At 38.0% G+C, this 17,168-nt stretch overlaps 2 protein-coding genes across 2 annotated transcripts; one reads left to right on the top strand and one right to left on the bottom strand.

Moving 5' to 3' along the window:
- Window positions 1–1,108: 1,108 nt before the first annotated feature.
- On the bottom strand, window positions 1,109–13,450 carry LOC143281378 (mitochondrial ribonuclease P catalytic subunit-like). The gene is made up of 7 exons (XM_076586583.1): window positions 13,434–13,450; window positions 12,623–12,715; window positions 11,215–11,265; window positions 9,718–9,967; window positions 8,117–8,256; window positions 7,109–7,301; window positions 1,109–5,183 (listed from the first exon to the last, which is right to left on the bottom strand). Exons 1-7 carry the CDS (start codon window positions 13,448–13,450, stop codon window positions 5,010–5,012), a joined length of 918 nt encoding a protein of 305 aa, XP_076442698.1. The 3' UTR covers window positions 1,109–5,009.
- Window positions 13,370–16,845, top strand: LOC143280828 (uncharacterized). The gene has a single exon (XM_076585536.1). It carries the CDS (start codon window positions 13,494–13,496, stop codon window positions 15,558–15,560), a length of 2,067 nt encoding a protein of 688 aa, XP_076441651.1. The 5' UTR covers window positions 13,370–13,493; the 3' UTR covers window positions 15,561–16,845.
- The last annotated feature ends 323 nt before the right edge of the window (window positions 16,846–17,168 follow it).

Raw genomic sequence — 17,168 nt, forward strand, 5'->3', positions numbered from 1 at the left:
TGAAGAAGTACCTCGCGCTTCAGTCTCCAGGGTGTTAACTTAGTTATAGTCATCATTAGTTGTCAGAGGCTGTTGGAGACGCGCGCCGTTCACATTTAATGCTTCTTTTTTATTATATTAAGTTATGCTTGAGTTTGTTTTAAGTATATTCAAATGCTTGAGTTTGTTTTAAGTATATTCAAATGTGCCTTGTTTTAAAATTTAAGCTTCAAGTTTTGTTCTACTGTCGAGTTTATATGGCTTTAAAAAAACAAAACAAAAAAACCACTTGCTGCTGGCTCATGGTTTTTCTTCCCCCCACCCCGTTTATATCAGAATGTGTGTGTGTGAAAAAAGAAAACCACAAATACTTGTTGCCAGTGTTAAGTAACAGACTTAGGTGTTAGACTTCTGATCCAGTATTCATAAGTGAGCATAGTTCAAGGCCCTGGTTCAGCATGGTGTTGTGTCCTCCGGAAAGGCACTTTACTCGGATTTTCTTCACTCAGGTGTGAATGGGTACCTGACTTAGGTTGGGGAAGGTGAAAATTGTGGAAGATGTTAGGGCCCCACCTTTCAGTGCTGACCCCTGGGCTCTGGATATGAACTCACTTCTGTAATGTGACTCTGGATATGAACTCACTTCTGTAATGGCCGTAAAAGGTGATGTGACCTTTAACCACTGAATTTTGAATTTTTTTTCTTTAACCCATTCAACCCTGGGGAGTTACAGCCTTTCATGATATGTTGATGTGAAAAAAAAACCCACAGAAAATCTATGGTTTTTCCTCCATATTATGTTTGGTCAAATGTGGAAACACTGTAGAAGTTAGTCACCCTTCTTTGCGGCTTATGCATATATAAGAATGCGAAAACTGTTTCAGTGAGACAAAGTTTGATGCTCAAGTAGTGCTTGGGAACAGGGTCCAGTGAGTTAAAAGAAATATTGTTCTTTCGGTTCCTCTCTATTCAGGTTTTGATTGTGTTTATGGAGTTTGCAACAGGTCACAGGCCTATCTTCAAGTAAAACCATTGTGTTCTTGATCTTTATCTTTCACTCTCATATTACCTAAATTCCATGTCAGTTTTTCAGTATTTCTGTTTATAGTTATGGTGTAAATCCTTTGAATTTGTAACTTTTGTAGGGGAGGTGGGGGTGGGGGTTCTACCCTATCCTGAAATTTGTTGTTGAAGACGAATAAATTATAAGGATAATAATATTATATACCATAATTTTTTTCATAAGAACAGTTGATCTTCACAGTTTGAGTGACACTTTTCAGTCCTTGTTTTCCACGTTAGTACCATTTTCTGGCTCAGTACATATCACACAAGCGTTTTTCCTTCTCAATTATTTAATCTTTATTGAGTGATTGGTATGTTTTGTTCATGTAAACAGTTACTGAAAATTATTGTTGTCATGTCATGATACCAACAGCTTTGTGGTCATCTATGCACATATACTGCTTTCTAAAGGTTTTCATTTTCTGTGGAGGAAAATCGCAAAATCTAGGACTGCATTCATCAAAAGTTCCAGTTTGAAGATGGGGTCATAGCATGCAGACTGATCCATCTGTTTCACCACATCTGCTGGTATCAACATTGTTTAGATATGATAAAGGATATGTGGAATGTCATCTGTGGTGATGGTTTATCCTGTGAGTCAACTGATGGATGAGTACAGCGAAGAAAGTGGTCATGGAATAGGTGTTGGCAGTTTATTTATTCTGCATGCATTTTGATTAGTGGACAGTGTCCATGATATCTGTGATGGTACATTCCTAGTGAAATGGTGAATATGTATTCATATTAAATATATATATATATATATATAACTAGTTTCTTTGAATTCCTTTGATCCAGTTTTAGAGATGTGCAGGTGTGCTCCTAGTTCTTGTAAGTTTTAGATTTTGAATCAGTGGTAACTGAAGCTACAGCTGAGTCCGTTTTGTGTGTGTTCTTCAGTTATTGTCTAATCACACAGGGTGATATATGTGTGTGCATACATGCGTGTGACAAAGAGGATGTCAAAACTTTTTTAAATGAAGAATGATTAATTCTTGATATTAACTAATTAAATATTAGCTCTTGATTCACACATTCTCAGTTACTTAAAAGCGTTTTCTTGTTTCTTTTTCTTTCCAGTTTCTTATGCATAAAAAGATCTAAATTTTCATCCATTCATTTATACAACATCCATTTATTCACATTACAAACATCTAACATTACTGTGAGAAACTGAAAACCATTTGTGTATTGTATCTCAGTGTGATGTATTTTTTCCTGTCAAGGTGGAAGTGATGTATCTTTTTGGTGAACAACATGGATAGAAATTCCAGTGTCATGGCTTTTACTGAAGGATGTTGTACTGTTGTCTGATTCAATTTCTCTTTGTTGTCTTTCTGTGTGAGAGAACCCTTGTCTTTATGCACATCCTTGGCCTGTAAAAGTCCCAGTACATACAGACTTCGCAAAATATTAAGGACCACTTCATAGTATGTTTTCATAAAATGATTATAAAAAAAGAGAGGTGATTTATTTCATGCAGGCTGCATAACTATGGTATCCAACTGGCCTCTCATTAAACAGACAAACAGCTGTTTCAGCATATAAACAGTTAGTAAAATGCTTTTGAGAAACCAATTACAACTATATTCAATGGGTTCTTTAAATGACAGCTGTGGCTTGTAAAATAACAGGAAGTGCATTACATGCAAGAAAGCCCACCTGATTATCAGACGTGCTCATTACACTGACTGCATACACCACTGTTAGCAAAAATTGAGGATGATTTCACTGTGCTCCCCCCAAAAAAAACTGTGCACGTTCCTAAGTGGTCCTGAACTTTTTGTGAACCTGTTGTTCATATTCCTATGTTTATGGTTCCCCTCCCTTCCCTCTCCTGTAGCATTTCATGGAGCCTCAAGGCCTCATCAGCAGGCTGGGTTTGTGTGCAGGCCAGGCATGCAGCCCTGAGACACACATTTAGCATCAACTGTTATCCAGTCTTTTAGGTCAACACTGGATAAATGGAAGAAAGGCAACAACTCCTTTCCTGTGTTTAAGGAAACAGATTCTGTCTTAATTTTCACCCAGCAGAAATACCAGTTGTGGGATATCAGTCACAGAAAAACAATGACAGATACATCCTGAAATAGGCTTGTATCAAAAGCATCATTCTTCATACATGAAAACATGATCAACATGGTCAATTCTACAGCTTTTAAAAAATTATATAATTACTTTGTTTGAAAATATGATATTCATGCTTCACACTCAATAACGCTGAATACCATTATGTATACAAAACATTAAGATATATTTCACCATTCATGATATACTTCCTGGTGCTCCAACACACACACACATACACAAACACTTTCAAGTACACTCTCAAGTACACTTGCTTGTGTACATATTCATATCCTCTTGATTCTACATTATATTTAATAAGATAATGAATCAGTTATTTACTGGATTCACATGTTCAAGTGACTGCCATTTTGACTATACACATTCCAAACAGGACTCATCAAAGCTTAATCTATTCATCATAAAAAAACAAGCACTGCTTTTTTGTACATGTGCATTTACAATCCTAACATAAACTTTTCCAGATGACTAAGACATTAAGAGACATGATCTATTCAACAGGCATCACCATAGACCTTGTTTAACCTCCGTTATTATTAGGTTCATTACAATTTCTTGATAACCACAACCCTCTCTGCCATCTTCTGGTTGCCAGTGGAGCAGCAGCCTAGTGTAAATCCACCTGACAAGGAAGAGAGTATTGGTGGAATTCCAGTCCCATATACAGACAGGGATACGGACACCCGCTGCCCTGTCCACTAGACCATGAATGGTGATCTGGTGCTCGTCATTCAGATGAGATGATAAATTGAGGTCCTGTGTGCAGCTTGCATTTGGCGCATGTGAAATAATCCATGGTAGCAAAAGAGTTGTCTCTGGCAAAATTATGAAGAAAAATCCACTTGGTGATAGACTGCAGACAGAAAATGAAGAAAAGAAAAGGGAGGTCCTGCACTGTGGCAATGCACTCTCCATGGGGAGAGCAGCCTGAACTTCACTTCAGAGATTTCTGTTGCAACAAAAAGTTACACAAGACAATGCCATACAACACTATGAGGCAATAATCATATTATATCTGGCAAGGTTTTCGTATGTTTGAAAATACACTCTGTTCTCAATCATCGTGGGCAGCAAACTAAATTCAGAACAACTGGAGAATCCAAAGATTTCACAAAACATCAATGGAATTGGAAAGATAAACCAAGAAATAGTCAAATAGTAAAGAGTGGTAACTCTCTCCATTCACAAGGTACACAATTTCAAGTCAATGCTGCTTACGCTACCGATTCAGCTAGAATCTGTCAATAAATAGCTTTGGAAGCATTTCCTGACAAACGACATGTCCTTCGTTAAGGGATATGTTGCTGTCAGTATATATTGATTTTTGCATGTTTGTGCACACATGAAGGGGATCAAGGCACAAGCACCTCTGCGCAGAGAATGAAAAACATCAAAGATTTTTTTTTACGCAACAGAATAGATCCTCTATCTTCTCATATTTTTCAAATTTTCTTTTTTCTTAACATTCTTCCATTGAATACAAAAGACAACACAAAATAATAATGAGATGGTAAGTGTACAAAACCAGTAAAACTTGTCTGTGTGTTTTCCTAGTGATGGACATTCCATTTTGTGATATTTGATGAGTGCTTTAATGTGTCTTGGCTTTCCTATCTCTTGTGTGTGTAGCTCCTGGACACTGTCTCTCTTTCAGTTTCAATCATCTCTTAACCATCAGTGTGTATGTGTGATTGTGTGTGTGTGTGTGTGTGTGTGTGTCTGTGTGTGAGAGAGACAGAGAGAGAGAGAGAGTGGGTGTCAGCGGATTTGCCACATTTGACAAACCTGAATGTGCACAGAATCTTTAAAAAACAAAAAAACAAAAAACAAACAAACAAAAAACCACAAAAAAAAACACCCCTCCAGACAGCTAGAACCTAAGCAGACAGGTGTTTTTTCTTGGAGTGCTTTGAAGCAGTCTTGCGTTCCCCCTTGTACCGCAGACATAGCACTGGCTGAGTCTCTGAGCGAAAGTTGACGGTTCCGTTATTATAGGGAATGTGCCAGCCTTTCTCATCCTTCACTGGTCCGCAGTCAAACTGGCTGGGCATCTGAAACAAACCCCACAACATGGGCCACAATGACAACTGACTGCACATGTACACAGTCATAATGACAGGGGTTCCTAAACTTGTAACCAAACACACACCACACTGTTTCAAGACCAGACTGAACATTTCCCATACCAAATACAAAGCCAAACTGAATGAAAATATTATTTGCTGCACTGCTCACAAAAGAGATCTGCAGATATCCTGATACCAATGTCTTCAACACTTTGTTTATTGGTGTGGTTTTATTTTATTTTATTTATTTTTATTTATTTATTTTAAACATTTATAAATATTTGAGAAGACTGAATATCATGACATCAAAATCTTTTCTTTTTTTTTTCTTTTTTTTTTTTTGCTGTTAATGCATATAGAAAATAATATTGTTGTGGTATCAGTTTTAATTGCATTAAGCTCTTTGTAAAAATGGTACTGGTCCAGTTAATATGAAAAGTCCAGGATTTTCCAGACTCTGAAGGAAAAAAGAAATGTTCCCTAGACTTTTCCAGCCCTGGAAATGGTTCTCTCATTTTCCCCCAGACTTTTCCAGCCCTGGAAATGGTTCTCTCATTTTCCCCCAGACTTTTCCAGCCCTGGAAATGGTTCTCCCATTTTCCCCCAGACTTTTCCATACTGCCTTGACTTTGTACAGACCCTGGATACACTAGTACTCAGCTGGAAAAAGCCGCAGAAGGTCAATGAATACTTACTAAACTGTGATATTCAAAATGGTCATACTGTATGTACAGGTGATGTGAAAATCCTAAAATATTCATGCTCTTTATCAATACAATACATGATGAATCGTATTTGGTGTGTGTGTGTGTGTGTGTGGTTAAAACATTTTTTGAGATATTGATATTAATGAAATTTGGTAAATCGATTCGTTAAATATGTTCTTTTAAAATTCATATCATTTTTTTTTCTTTCTCAAATTAGACTTTCTTTGTGTTGCCCAGTTAATATTTATTCAAATGGTTGCGAAAATGTCAGTACAACAAAAAGTTAATCTGACAATCAATGGTTTCAGTCAGTCAGTGTGTGTGTGTGTGTGTGTGTGTGTGTGTGTGTGTGTGTGACAATTACTTGTTCAGTTTTCACAAATTTCCATTGTAAAAACTCATTCAGTATCAGATACAGTATACCATCCGATATGAACCCAAACATAAGGACACTAAATCAAAATAACATGCATGTGTGTTCTTGTTTATGTACATATGTGCACATGCTGAATGTGTGTGGATGTGTGTGCAAGCACATACACATCAAGTTTTTAGACATGTTTGAGTGAGATTTCACTGTATGCCATTTGCACTTTGATTGTTGCAGAACAGCAAACATGAATGGTTAAAGTTTAGAACTATAAAAAAAAATATGATACCAACCATTCCCACTGACACACGGTGACAAACATACCTTCTGATGCCATGGGCTGTCAATTATTTATACTTCTTCTTTAAGAATCTAATGCTCCTGTGTCGTTCAATCAACTCTCATATGCATGTGTGTTACCTTTTCTATCTTTCTTTTTCTTTTTTTCTTGTGTGTGCTGAAGTGGGATGGTGTAAGGTTACATCAAGAGTATGATTTTGTGTGAGGGTGAGCATGCACGCCAAGTGAGACAGATGACAAACCTAAAAGAAATATATAAAAAAATCCACCATATCAAATAGCCAGTATTGCTTCTTGTTGAAATTACTGTTAAATACTTTTTTTCCCAAAAATCTTTTTCTTCAGCATAGGATTCTGTACTTTGTCAATGTTTTGTTTTTCTTTTTGAGGAGCATATATTGTTCTTTTTGGGTTGGTGGGCAGGGGGATACAGTGAGAAAAGAATATGTATAAAAATGCTAAGCATGGTGAAGGAAAAAATACAAACTAAAGGGAAATAACTACAACAATAACAAACAAGTTTGGTTATTTACTGTGACTGAAATGCCTGCTGGATATGATGAGGTAAAGTTGACAATCTGGCGCGACTTCTGCCATCGTTCAAAGGTTTCCTTGAAAGCTGGGCCAAGGTTGTATTTGTGGTCACGCATGAAATCCCCAGACACAAACAGACAGTCTTGGCCGCTGAACAGTGTGGCATACAGACAGAAAGGATCATCTGAAGATCTGCACATACACACACACACACACCAAAACAGACATTATCATACATACCATACCAAAGCACACATACAAAACAAGAATTTGACGTTTATAATATTGGTTGTGTGAGCATGTGTGTTTGTGGGTGCATGCATGCATGTGCGTTTATGTGTGTATGTCAGTGTGTGCATGATTTAAATATCCACCCTTAAGACAGTGAGTATATCCCAATTGATAAATTTACGACATGTTCCATTTCTTTTGGTTTTATGGACAAATTTCTGATCAGATTAAGATTATATTTGACTGTTTTAGTCCATATGGCTGAAAATCCTTAACACCAGACAAACGAGTCAATAACTTAACCCTTTGACTGCTGCTGGCAAGTATGCTTGTTGAGAAAGGACTGTCACCTCAGAGAGATAAGACAGACCTTGCAAGTCAGGATATCAGTCAGTCAGCAGTCTTTATCTGGACTTCTTCCTCTTGGGACTCATTACTTGTGATCACTAAAATCAATGACACAATGGTTAAGTTTACATAAGGGATAACTGTTGCCTATCAAACTCCATGCAACACTGATCTTATTCCACCAAAATTCAGCATTTGAGGGGTCAGTATCAAACAAATAGAGGTCTTAATTGCTTAACTAACAATATAATCTTTGAACTGATGAGAACAAGAATAGTCCAAACTCAAATTTTAAAAATTAAAATTGATTTCCTTGCTAACCGTCCCCCCTCCATTGAAACAGACCACTGTGGAAAATCTTTAAAAAATATTTCTTCATAGCATGGAACAATACACACATACATCAACAGAAGTTGACATGTACGTACATGTTTTCAGTGAAGAATGCTTTGGCGTGTCTGCTGATGTAGGCCATGTCAGCGGCCGGCCATTTCTTCATGTGAGCACGTCCAATAACCAACACCTTCATGTGACGCTCACGAGCAAAGTAGTGCACAATGTCTCGCAGCTGCAGCAGACACACACAACTGAGTAAAACATGATAACTCATTTAGCATGCATTGTATGGTGTTACTTTCGTGTCACAACTCATACACACACACATGCATGCACACACCCACACACACATGCACACACACACACACACATGCACACACACACACACACTGCCTTATTTGGTTGGTCACAGTCCCTCACTAACATCTGTAAAAAAAAACAACCAAAATCTAAAAACATCTTTTTCAAGCAGTCTCTATGTCACAGTCCCTCTATCTCATCTTTTAAACCAAATAACAAACTAAAAATAAACAACACTGCTTTTCAAGCATTCTCTGCATATCTTATAAAACAAGTAACAAGTTAAAAATAAACATCCCTTTTCAAGCAGACTCTGTTTCACATCTTATAAAACAAGTAACAAGTTAAAAATAAACATCCCTTTTCAAGCAGTCTCTGTTTCACATCTTATAAAACAAGTAACAAGTTAAAAATAAACATTCCTTTTCAAGCAGTCTCTGTTTCACATCTTATAAAACAAGTAACAAGTTAAAAATAAACATTCCTTTTCAAGCAGTCTCTACATAATCATTCCACATGCTGTATTGCATGGATCCTCATCATTTTTTTCTCCATGCATGTGTGCGTGTATGTGTGATTATAATTACTGTCATTATTTCTATTTTTCTCTGGGACAGCAGAATCATAATCCACCTTAATCTGCAACACACTTTATGTTGTTTTTTTTCTCTCTGTGTATTCATATATGTATAGATTTATTTATCCATATAAGTGGAATTTTCTTGTTTACTGGCAGAGCTTTGGTGGAAAAAAAACAAACTCTTCTGTTGTATGCTGCACAAGGACCCAGTTTCACAATGTCACCTGAAAGACCAGTATTACTGATATTAACGGCTGACATGAGAGAGTCATTCACTTCATTTCAATGTTCGTTCTTAACTGTTCAGTTTGTGGATGCGACAGTACAAATTGATGAGAACACAGGTCATCACTGCAGCCCTATTGTCCACCAGGTCTTCACCCCACTAATAAACTTACATATTGCTTCTGGTTTTTGTGTCTGACAAATAAATAAAGTTACTGTATTGTATTGTATTGTATTATGTCAGAACTGATTTCTCTGCACGAAATTAATGCTGCTCTCCAAAGAAATCACAACACCACAAAGCAGCACTACCCATATATTTTTTTTCCTGGACCTGCAAGTGCAACTGTCTTGCTCTCCATGTGAATGGGTCTTTTTTTTCCTAAAGAAATTTATAGGGGACAATCTTTTTGTTGCTATAGGTTCTTTTATGTGCATTAAATGCACCCTGTACACAGGACCACAGTTTATCATCTCATCTGAAAGACAGGCACCAATACCACTACTCAAGGTCTGGCAACTGCACACAAACACACACACACACAAACATATGCACTCACACACACATGCTCACACACACACACACACCTGTTTTGATTTTCTGACAGACTGTCGTCCCTGGCCTTTGCAGGCGATGTTGAGAGCGTCAAGCACCACATCGAAGGGAGCATGCTCCATGACAAAGTCTCGAAACAGCTCCACTTCCTGAGGGTTGGACTGCAGGTAGACATTGCTCTTGACCAGAGCTCTCTCTAGGAACTCTCTCTGCAAGGTTTCAAACTCGGAGGAGGACAGTTCAATGCGATCCAGCCTATGTTTGCACTGATGACAGTCACCCCTGGGAAAACAACAAGTGCGATGTCCTTGTAATTGGTATCAGTGGAAAGAATTTTTTTTTGGTTTCGTTTTTCATGCCAAATTTAATGTCAACCAACAAAGTATTTCCAGAGAAAATGCATGTCAAAGTTTACCACACACACACACACACACATATGTATGTAACACACAAAAAACTGAAACACTGGGTTAAACTACATAAGCTCACATTGTTTACACACACACACACACATACACATATATATAATGTGAACCAGAACTGATAGTGATACACAATTTTAATGTGGAAATAAAAACTGTTGGATGCATTTTCTTCTTTTCCCTTCGTCTACAGAGGCAATGCTATTAAAACAACAACAACCAAATATAAAAGAAGATGAAGAAGAAACCCACCTCCTTTGTAACTGCACAATCCAACTGATTATTCTCAGGGAGCTGTTTTAAACTACAACTGTTAATCACACTTAATAATAGTGATTTTCTCTTCACCACAGAATCCTCAGAAACTGGTTTTAGCACTGTGCAGATTTCTACTGTTCTTAAAAACAGTATTTATTGTTTTGAATTGTATTGTATTGTATTGTATTGTATTACGTTTTGTCACAACAGACTTTGAGGTGTCAGTGTGAACTTCGGGCTGCTTTCCCAGGTGAGAGTACATTGCCGCAGTGTAGCACAACCCTTACCGTTTTTTCTGTCTTCATATATACATATATAGACATATATTTGTTTTGCTGCCAAAGTGGATTTTTCTACAAGATTTTGCCAGGGACAACCCTTTTGTTCCCAAGGGGTTATTTTTTTGTGCTAAAATAAAAGCATACCACAAATGGGACCTTGATCGGTTTATCGTTTCATCCAAAGACCAGCACACAGACTGCCACTCAAGGTGTCGTTAAAGGGGGAAGTAAAAATACCATATGTGGGACTTAATCTGTGGACACTCGCTTTCATGTCAGGTGCATCATCACCATTAGGCCATACCTCAAACAGAAATAAAACTTCATAAATAATGATCATCTTTCACTTGCTAAAAGAAACATAAGAAAAGAAAATCTTTGTTTAAGTAACATTAATTCAAATATTTTAATGCTGTTCAAGACAGCATAAAATCATAATATTAACATTAACAAATTAAGCACTTGCCATTATCATTTCTACTGTATCAAAAATTATGATCATGCACTCTTCTTTATAATCTTAATATTGATTTAATGTGAAACTACAGCAATCAATCGATTAATTTACCTGACTGTGTTCACAGAAGTCCACTTGCAAATCCACTTCTCTTTCTCTGACCTGTAATTCAAATCATGTTAAAAATAACAAACCAAACAAAAACAACAACGAAAAACAAAAAAAACAAACACATTTCAAATAGCAAACACACTACACACTGTAGCGAGACAGACAGACAGACAGACAGTGTGTGTGTGTGTGTGTGTGTGTGTGTGTGTGTGTGTGTTTCAGATATATCAATATTCTGAGCATCACTTGATTTTTTTTTCATGGGGTTGAGTGGGTTTATGTAATGATAGTCATGTATGGTGTAACTGCAAGGTATGATATATCTGTAGCACTCTGTGTGTATAACAGACACTCTTGGTCTCCATCAACAATAATAATTCCTAAAGTATAACTCATACCAGTCAGATATGCAATAACAATATTACCAAAATATAAAACGAGCCCAGTCTCACAAACCTTGTGAAATACAGTTCAACTTCTTTAGCCATTGCTGGTGAAAGCATCCAGTTGTACTTCCACATGTAGGTGAAGTATCTCTCCAAAAGATCATGAGTGTGCAATAGTTTGCATGCACGTAAGATCTCCTGTAACACAATATCCTGCGGCTCATAGCCCTTCGATGTCTGTTCATCTAACAATTCAAAGGCTAACTGTATGTCCTGCTCTCTTATTGCTGCAGCAATGATGGGGCTGTAATAGGAAGATGCTGGTGTGGTTGTCAGCTTGACCATTTCCAGAATGTCCAGTGCTTTACGCCACTGGGAGGTCCGAGACAGGCCTGCTATCAAATACTTTGCAGTGATAGAATCAAACACATCAGAGATCTTCAAAATTTCCCTGAAGGCCTCTTCGACAATTTGTTCCTTTGCCTCTGTTCCGTACCTTCCTTGCAAGGCCACAAACAAAGAAAGGGTTGAGATATTGGGGGATGATGTCTCTGTGTTCAGATAATCAATGAAAGAAGCAGCAAGGCTGGTCTGTGCATGATGATACATCAGCTGCATGCATAAAGTCTCCCACGCCTTCTTCAGATCTGGGTTTTCTGACAATATGGTCTTCTTTAACTTCTCCCAGTCTTCGTGTGAATATACCAGATGATCACAGTTTGCAAGTTTTGACTGAAACTCGGTCACTGATGCACTGTTCAGTATAAGAGGAGGCCCATCATCCACTTCAAGATTTGTGGGAGGTTTTACAGCTTCCAGGTGTTTTTCTGATGAATCACCAGCTTCAAAAAGGTTCTTGATATTTACTGGCTTCACTTGGTACGATCTTGAGTTTGACATACGCTTTTGTCTGGAATGTTTACCTCCTTTGAATGCTTGGAAGTTGTCTGATATCGCAACTGGTTCAATAGCATCATGCCGACAACGGCACAAAACTGACAATAAATTTCTTCTTATAGTACCTGAATGGGTCACAAGTCGGAACACTGCCTTTGCACTCCACATTCTGCGAATTTTTGAAACTCTTTGCTGTCACCGAGACTTTACACTCTTCACTTCACTTTCGCTATTATCATCAGTGCACTCGTCACGCTGATCATTGAATATAATCGTATGCAACTCAAGTGACTTACACTATACTTTCGGATCATAATTCTGATGTCAACAGTTATGGGCTAACATTAGTTAAATCAATGAGAAATCAGTCAAAAGATGAAAAACGACAGGCCCCAATCTCGTGTGTCAACCACGTGATTTCTGCAGACGAAATGCTTCTCAACGTCTTTTTAACAGAATTAATCAAAAGATGGATTGAGTTTGAAACAAAGTTATTGGATCGGCTGTAGTCAAGAGCGCAGACATTCAAATGTTCATTATTAAAAAAACTCATTAATTCCGAAGGAACACATGATTAAAACCACGTAATGTGTTATTTCCTTTAAAAGCCTGAAACTGTCAGCTGTGAAACACGCAGAAGTTTCGAATCAACCACTTAGTTCATCACACAAAATTTTTTTGACTTACACTAGTTTTCTGTTTCATCGTAGAAATCATATTATACATTTATGCCTTCGTTAGCTGCCTTTTTTTAAATGACAAGACAATAAAAATGTTTAATTTGACGGTTTTGCCCATTTTTGGTATAAAGTATATCAAAACGAAGGGATGTAACTCTTAATAATAACAATGTATTCGGCTGCTTAGCATAATGAAATGTCCGCTGCTCATCTTGTAGATCGTGGGAAGGGCAAGTATAATGTTACAAGCTGTAACTTTTGAGTGACTAACATGTGATATGTGAGGCAGACAACTGAAGTAGAAACACGATGCACAATGTCGCATTACATGAAATCAGCGAAAAAGACGTTTTCAAAGAATACACAGGATTCGGTCATTCGACCACTTCTTCGACAAAGGGACACAGGAGAACTTTGTGACATCGAACTGAAATTGAATGGGCGTAAATTTTATGCTCACAAAGCTATACTTGCTCTAGGGAGCCCATACTTTCTTTCTATGTTTACCTGTGATATGCGAGAAAAATCAACTAGAGAAGTGGATCTTTCAGCTTCCTTGAGTGTTGAAAATGACGATGTTCTTGCTCGTGTGTTGGATTTTATGTACACTGGCTCCATACTGCTAACAACTGACAACGTTGTTGAAATAATCAGCGTGTCAGATTTTCTTCTCATTGACGACCTCAAGGACTATTGTAAACAATTTCTGCTTGATCTTGGAAATCTTGACCTGACAAACTGTCTTCGGGTTCGATTTCTGGCAGATGATCACAATCTTCCAGAAGTTGCTGACGCGGCACAGCATATTATTGAAGCACGCTTTCATGACTACCTGATCCATCATGACGAGGTTCTGGATTTGCCGCCAGACTGTCTTCTTCGTTTGCTAAAAATCCCTTCAGTTGTGCAGCACACCAGTTACATTGAGCTAAAAAAGGTTGTGAATCGTTGGGTTGACAATGATCCTGCAACACGGCAAACCTACTTTTCCTGTCTGATTGACTGTGTCAAGTCATGGATATCAGACTATGCAAATGAGGCATCATATCTTGGAAGAGAGCTTCGTCGATCTTTGGAAGGTGCAGATGCTTCTCTTGCTTTCCATCTTGAGCCTTCAAATGTCTGTGATAATGCGAACCTGATTGCCTCAGTCAGTAACAGCTGTTCAGGGATGTTGAGCCCAGACAAGACAGAAACACCTGTTTTGTTTGCTGCTGTTTGTAACCAAGGATTGAAGTTCATGAAGGTGATGGTGTACAGCTTGTCACTGCAGAAGTGGTTTCATTTTCCAATATCTGGAGAACGCTTGCTGCAGTTCATACCAGCCAGACAAACAGTGTGCAGCATGCTGGTCAATGATGCAAGGTTGTACATGTACCTGTGCTACAGTTTCCCATACCCCACAGACATGCTGAAAATCAACATTTTAGTTGTGGATCTCATTACTGGTCAGCCCTCTCTGTTTTCATTTCGCACTGCAGACAACTACAACCCTTGCTACCGCACAACTCTAACCAGCCACCGCACAGTTCCTGCAGCCATGGTGCTGTGCAGTGGCCAGTTGGTGGTGGTTGGGAACAAGGAAGGAACGGGCCATTTGTTTCTGTGCAAACTGAACACAAACCAGTACTCTTGCTTTCAAATCCCAGGGTCAAGATTCATCAGTCTGGCACGATGTGTTGTGAGAGAAAATCGTAACGTTTTCATTTGGTTTCGTCACCGCACTGGTCCCTCAGAAGAGTTCTGTGTCAAAAAATCTGTGGGGTTTGCTGTGTTTGACATCAAGTCGAAAATCTTCAGATCTCTGGACATGACGGCACCGGATATCTCCTATGATGATTTTGCCCGGTGTTACACTTTGTGTCTGCGTGATGACACTGTCCACATCTACCATCCAGGAGACCCGGCCCTTGTTCTGGATGAGGTTCGTGGCAAGTGGATCACTTCTGTTCGTAGACTCCCATCTGCAGGTGGTGAAACTCCATCTGAAAGTGAAGGACAGGCGTATGGCTACAAAGTGATCACTTCAACGGAAGACAGCGTCTTTGTGTTTGACAACGAACAGCCGTACAGCACATCGCTGCATGAGATTTCTGAGAAATTCCCTTGTGCCATGGCCCACATACCACCCCCCATTGACAACATTTCTGTGGTTGCCCCTGGCAACATTCCAGTGTCGGTGCTGCAATCATTGAGTCCATGCAGTAAGTATGATGATGCTTATGCAAATGCACTGCATGTGACGCTCCAGTCTTCAGATGGTGAGACAGATGACAGTGCATCAGCTTGTGAAGATCAAAACACAGACAATGATGAGTATGAATATGATGATGACATTTATGATTATGACTTTGGCTACAACATTGAAGGACTGGACTTTTAATTGGCACAGGTGGTACCAAGGAGGTGGGGATCACAGTTAAACAGTTTCAAGTTTCTGGCTGTGAAATTATGGTTGAGCAGTACAATCCATGAATCTGTGACTGGATTTTTCTACAGTGCTGAGAAAATTGCAGATGAAATGTTTAGGGTGTTAATTCTTCACAACAAAAAAGAAGGAAATATGGATGTACTGTTATGGATTGTGTGGCCTTGTTTTATGAACAATCCTGCAAAGATACTGCAGCAGACTGGTGTACTTTGTCCAGCTTACTCGTGCATGTCAAAATCTCAACCATGAAAAGAAATGTCAATATCAGAATATGGTTTGCTGTTGTACTTAGAAGTTAGATAGATCTATGTATTGTCTGCATAGTCATGCGTTAATCTGTTTTACCATATAAAAAAAATCAACAGGCTGCAATTCATGTATGTGCAAATTTTATATTAGTCATATTGATATTATTCATTTTAGATAGAAATCATAGATCAACATAATTCAGGGAAAAAGGTTATGAACAAATTAATCTGTCAAAGTATGGGTCTGAGCATAATATTAATTTGGACTACTCCATTCCTCTTTGTTCTGTGTGCATGTATGTTTGTGTATACATGTATGTGTGTGTTTGTATGTGTTTGCTTGTGTACATCTGCATGCATGAATTCATGTGTGTGTGTGTGTGTGTGTGTGTGTGTGTGTGTGTGTGTACAGTCTATTCAGGTATCAAATTGTAGCACTAGCAGTTTCTGCAAGTTGAAATATGATCTGGTATGTTATTGTACATCAACAGAACAAAAACTGAAAAAAAGATCTCTTTCTTCCATGCATAAACCTCCACTTACACCCCCCCATCCTCACTCCCACTCATTTTGCATGGACACTGCAACAGTGCAAGGGAGGAAATGGATATTGTGTCAGCACTATAAGTTATAGGCAAAGTGTGTAGTTAAAATGTCTTGCCTTAGAAAGGAACCTTTTTTCCTGCACACACACACAACCCCCCCCCCCCCTCCCCGCCACCCCCCCACAGAAGTAGCAAAGTTTTATATACCTTATTATTTTAAAAAAATGCTTTTGATCAAAACCAGAATCTCCATTCAGATCTAATGAAAAAAAAAGTTCTCTCTCTCTCTTTTTAATTTTTTTTTTATCCGTTTGTTTCTAGAACTATGTCTAGTAGTAGTATATAATATATGATTTTTATAATTGACAGTGTATAGTAATAAGAAATGATTCATTTAATAAAGACTAAATTTTGTTAGATGATTATGTGGTAATGTTAAGATTTACTCACCAGTACCTATCCCTTGACTTTTGTTGATGTTGTTGGGTGATGAGTGAAGACAGTGCCACCACTCTCCACTTGTCTCTGTCCTCCGTGGTATTTTAATCAAATGAAAATGAATTCAGGTATAAAAGGTAACTCAGATTACTTGAATGACCGTGCAGCATGCTGTTTGTGTTATTTTTAAATAAACAGAATATGAAAAATGTTTGGATTTTTTAAAATGACCTGTCTGCTCCTTGTCACTGATGTAAAATGATGAAATTATGTATGATTATACAGTGTGTTTGTTAATATTGTAACTCAGTCGCTAGTTCCTCGTTGTG

This window comes from Babylonia areolata, chromosome 4 (assembly GCF_041734735.1).
Source record: "Babylonia areolata isolate BAREFJ2019XMU chromosome 4, ASM4173473v1, whole genome shotgun sequence".
NCBI classification, from domain to species: Eukaryota; Metazoa; Mollusca; class Gastropoda; order Neogastropoda; family Buccinidae; genus Babylonia; species Babylonia areolata.